A 4,069-nucleotide genomic window follows, 5' to 3' on the forward strand; every position below is an offset into this window, starting at 1 on the left:
AAAAAAAAAATTCCCCTACTAACTTCCTTATTTTTTCTTATTTTTATTTTTATTTTTGAGACAGAGTCTGGCTCTGTCACCCAGGCTGGAGTCCAATGGTGCAATCTCAGCTCACTGCAACCTCTGCCTCCCAAGTTCAATTGATTCTCCTGCCACCACGCCCAGCTAATTTTTTTTGTATTTTTAGTAGAGACGGGGTTTCACCATGTTAGCCAGGATGGTCTCTATCTCCTGACCTTGTGATCCGCACGTCTCAGCCTCCCAAAGTGCTGGGATTACAGGCGTGAGCCACCGCGCCCGGCCAGAATAGTTAAAAAATAAAAGGCTGAAAATCGTGTTGTCAAGCATGTAAAACAACGAAACACTCAACACTCCTGATGTATTTTTATATAAAATTCAAAAACGAGCAACATTAGTTAATCGCATTAGAAACCAGTATACCAGTTACCACTGTAAAAAGGGGAAAATATTAAATACTACATAAGGAAGGCTTCTGGGGACCATTCTATTAAGTGGTGATTACGTAGGTGTACATTCATTTTGTCTTGCTCTATCGCCCAGGTTGGAGTGCAGTGGCCTGATCACGGCTCACTGCAGCTTATACTTCCCAGGCTAGATCCTCCCTTCTCAGCCTCCTGAATAGCTGGGCCTACAGGTGCACGCCACCAAGCCTGGCTAATTTTTTCTATTTGTAGAGATACTGGTCTCACCATCTTGACCAGGCTGTTCTCCAACTCTTGGGCTCAATCGTCCTCCCGCCTCCACCTCCTAAAGTGCTGGGACTACAGACTTGAGACACTACACCGGCCAGTATATTTTGTAATAATTCACGGAGTTGTATACAGTTGTGAATGTGCATTTTTCTACATGTATATTACATATCACTTTAGAAGTTTAAAAAAAAAAAAAAAAAAAACCGGGGCCAGGCGCGGTGGCTCACGCCTGTAATCCCAGCACTTTGGGAGGTGGAGGCGGGTGAATAACCTGAGGTCAGGAGTTCGAGACCAGCCTGACCAGCATGGTGAAACCCTGTCTCTACTAAAAATACAAAAATGAGCCAGTCGTGGTGGCGGGAGCCTGTAATCCCAGCTCCTCGGGAGGCTGAGGTAGGAGAATCGCTTGAACCCGGGAGGCGGAGGTTGCAGTGAGCCGAGATCGCGCCACTACACTCCAGCCTGGGCTAAAGAAGGAGACTTCATCTCAAAAAAAAAAAAAAAAAAAAGTTTTAAGAAAACCAAGCCTCACTTCAGATCATTCTCTAGGCATCATGCGAATGGTTTTCCGCATTAGATGACGAAAATACTGTTTTGGCAATTGCAGGTTGGTACTTTCTAAGCACGGTGTAACGGAAAGACAGACCAAGAATCCGGAAGCCCTGGCTGTGATATTAAACAGCTGTGGCTACACCGCTCTGATCTCGGACTCCTCGCTCAAACTCATAAAACGGGTGTTGGCTATGAAGGCTCTAATGTTTCTCCCCTAGTTCTAAAGACTGGGGTCCACCTGTGTTTTCGCCCCAGCAACTGAGGGTCGGTCGGACGCGGACACGTCCTGCCACGTCCGGGTTTCACACTGCGCGCGGAGACCCCACCTGCCCCTGAGCATTGGACCGGCCAGGACCCAGGTGGGCGACGACAAGCCGCAGCTATAGAGGGCCCGGCCTGCGCCTCACACACTCACCGTGGCCCTCAGCGCTGCTCTTTCCAACGGGCCGCGCGCTCCGACTTCACCCCGCGGGGGTGACACGCGCCTGACCCGCGCGGACCCCAACGCCCCGGCTTACGCCCCACTTCAAGTCTACTCGCTTGCCCCAGCCTTCTGCGCACAACCCAGACGAGTTTCAACTCCCAGCTGCACGCCTCGGGAAGCGCCGCGCTCTCCTTAAGGCTCGGTCTCTGGTCGCTGGGCGCGCTCCGCCGGCGGCTTTCAGAATTCGCGCCAAACCCTCTCGCCCAGGGTCACGCCCGCGTCGGCGTAACGTATCTTCGCCTTCCGGATCCGCCTTCTTGCCCCTTCCGCCCTGCGCGCTAGCCCAAGACTGGAACTCGAGAGCTTGGTCCTGCGCGAGGTTACGGACTGCCCTCTTCCCTTTTTGCGTAAGGACTAATTCAGACTGTATGCCGGGCGCGGTGGCTCACGCGCGTAGTCCCAGCTAACTCGGGAGGCCGAGGCGAGAGGATCGTCTGAGCCTAGGAGTTCTAGGCCAACCACGGCAACGCCCCTCCTCTTACCCTAGTCCCTCGCGGGTGGGGCGAGGGTTTTCGGGGGACGGTGGGGGAAGACATCAGAGTTGCTGTGTTCTGTTTACCAGATCGAAGACTACAACTCCCAAGAGGTAATGCGTCGGCCCGGGACTGCATCTCCCGGCATGCACCGCCGGCGGGCCTGCGAGTTCACACCGTCATCCCAGCTGGACTATTACCTGGAGCCGGACTATTACCTGGAGCCTTAGCACTCTTGTGGTTTGTTTCAGCAGTATCTGAACGTCAGCTTTTGGCGCTGGTCGCTCTGAGCCTCCGACTCACATTCCTGGAACCAGGTGCTTTCCAGGCCTCATGGAGGTGGAGGAGCTGAGGAAGCTCGAGAAGATGGATAGAAGTGGGAAATGGAGCTATCGGAGGGGAGAGGGAAATGGCTGGAATATTCGTCAATCTGTGGTGCTTTACTGGAGATTTGCAGGACTGCAGAGGAAGGGGGCATTGAATTTCATAACCTAAACCGTCTCGTGGTTTACCAGAAAGTTTTGACCCGTGATTCCGGTTTTAAAGGCTGAGTAGGGCCGCGAATCGCTTGAACCCGGGAGGAAGAGGTTGCAGCGAACCGAGATCTCGCCACTGTACTCCAGCGTGGGCGACAGAACGAGAGTGTCTCAAAACAACACAAGCTAGCTGAGTAGGATTTCTTGGGCGAAATGGAAGACACTATAAGCAGATAGGGTAGTATGGGCATGGAAACAAACTACATGATTAAAGATTAGTATTATCTAGCGAGGGAGGAAAAGTGCCAGAACAAGTGCCGAAACTGGAAAGTTACATTTAGTTCAGGATATGAAGAGGCTTAAGATCATATAAGGCCTGCACAGTGGCTCACGCCTGTGATCCCAGCACTTTGGGAAGCCAAGGCAGGGGAGGATCGCTTGAGCTCAGGAGTTGGAGGCCAGCCTGGGCAACATAGTGGGACCCCATATCTCCAAAAAGAATAAGCTGGGCATGGTGGCTTTGTGCCTGTGGTCTCAGCTATCCCGGAAGCTGAGGTGGGAGGATTGCTTGAGCTCAGGACGTCAAGGCTGCAGTGAGCTATGATGGGACACTGCACTCCAACCTGGGCTACAGAGTGAGACCTTGTCCCAAAAAGCAAGCAACAACAACAAAACATGTAAGAAGAGGCCAGGCGCAGTGGCTCAAGCCTGTAATCCCAGCACTTTGGGAGGAGAGTGAGACCTTGTCCCAAAAAGCAAGCAACAACAACAAAACATGTAAGAAGAGGCCAGGCGCAGTGGCTCAAGCCTGTAATCCCAGCACTTTGGGAAGCCAAGGTGGGTGGATCACGTGGTCAGTTCAAGACCAGCCTGGCCAAGATGGCAAAACCCCATCTCTACTAAAACTACAAAAAGTAGCTGGGCGTGGTGACGCATGCAAGTAATCCCAGCTACTTGGGAGGCTGAGGCACAGAATTGCTTGAACCTGGGAGGTGGAGGTTGCAGTGAGCTGAGATCACCCCACTGCACTCCAGCCTGGGCAACAGAGCAAGACTCCGTCTCAAAAAATACATATATAAGGAGCTTTGTTCTCTAGGTACTGAATAAATCACTGAAAGTTTTTAAGAAGACAAGTTATTTGGTTAGATCTATCTCCCCTCCACTATTACTAATTTGTTATTATTATTATTATTTATTATTTTTAGATGGAGTCTCACTCTGTTACCCAGGCTGGAGTGCAGGGATGCGATCTCAGCTCACTGCAACCCCCACCTCCCAGATTCAAGCGAGTCTCCATGCCTCAGCCTCCCAAGTAACTGGGATTATAGGCACTCGCCACCACACCCAGCTAATTTTTTGTATTTTTAGTAG

At 51.5% G+C, this 4,069-nt stretch overlaps 2 protein-coding genes across 5 annotated transcripts in view; one reads left to right on the plus strand and one right to left on the minus strand.

Moving 5' to 3' along the window:
* The window catches only part of RAD51 (RAD51 recombinase), a 40,054-nt gene extending 37,718 nt beyond the window's left edge, over positions 1-2,336 (minus strand). For 3 of the 4 annotated variants that reach the window (XM_011989287.1, XM_011989285.1, XM_011989283.1), the window contains exon 1: positions 1,681-2,336. The gene's annotated coding sequence lies outside the window, so the exon portion shown is untranslated. The remainder of the gene's footprint in view (positions 1-1,680) is intronic. The other variant, XM_011989284.1, reaches the window with a different exon arrangement.
* LOC105546218 lies at positions 1,291-2,784 on the plus strand. The gene is made up of 4 exons (XM_011989343.1): positions 1,291-1,324; positions 1,521-1,624; positions 1,815-2,096; positions 2,312-2,784. Exons 1-4 carry the CDS (start codon positions 1,291-1,293, stop codon positions 2,450-2,452), a joined length of 561 nt encoding a protein of 186 aa, XP_011844733.1. The 3' UTR covers positions 2,453-2,784.
* The last annotated feature ends 1,285 nt before the right edge of the window (positions 2,785-4,069 follow it).

This window comes from Mandrillus leucophaeus, unplaced genomic scaffold, assembly GCF_000951045.1.
Source record: "Mandrillus leucophaeus isolate KB7577 unplaced genomic scaffold, Mleu.le_1.0 Scaffold35, whole genome shotgun sequence".
In the NCBI taxonomy this organism is placed as follows: domain Eukaryota; kingdom Metazoa; phylum Chordata; class Mammalia; order Primates; family Cercopithecidae; genus Mandrillus; species Mandrillus leucophaeus.

What these genes read in the sequence shown, in the direction of transcription:
- LOC105546218 (XM_011989343.1), top strand. Translation starts at nt 1,291, where the DNA reads ATGACGAAAATACTGTTTTGGCAATTGCAGGTTG. An exon ending in GTTTTGGCAATTGCAGGTTG is followed by an intron (nt 1,325 to 1,520) that starts GTACTTTCTAAG and finishes TTTTCGCCCCAG; the next exon opens with CAACTGAGGGTCGGTCGGAC. An exon ending in CTGCCCTCTTCCCTTTTTGC is followed by an intron (nt 2,097 to 2,311) that starts GTAAGGACTAAT and finishes TCTGTTTACCAG; the next exon opens with ATCGAAGACTACAACTCCCA.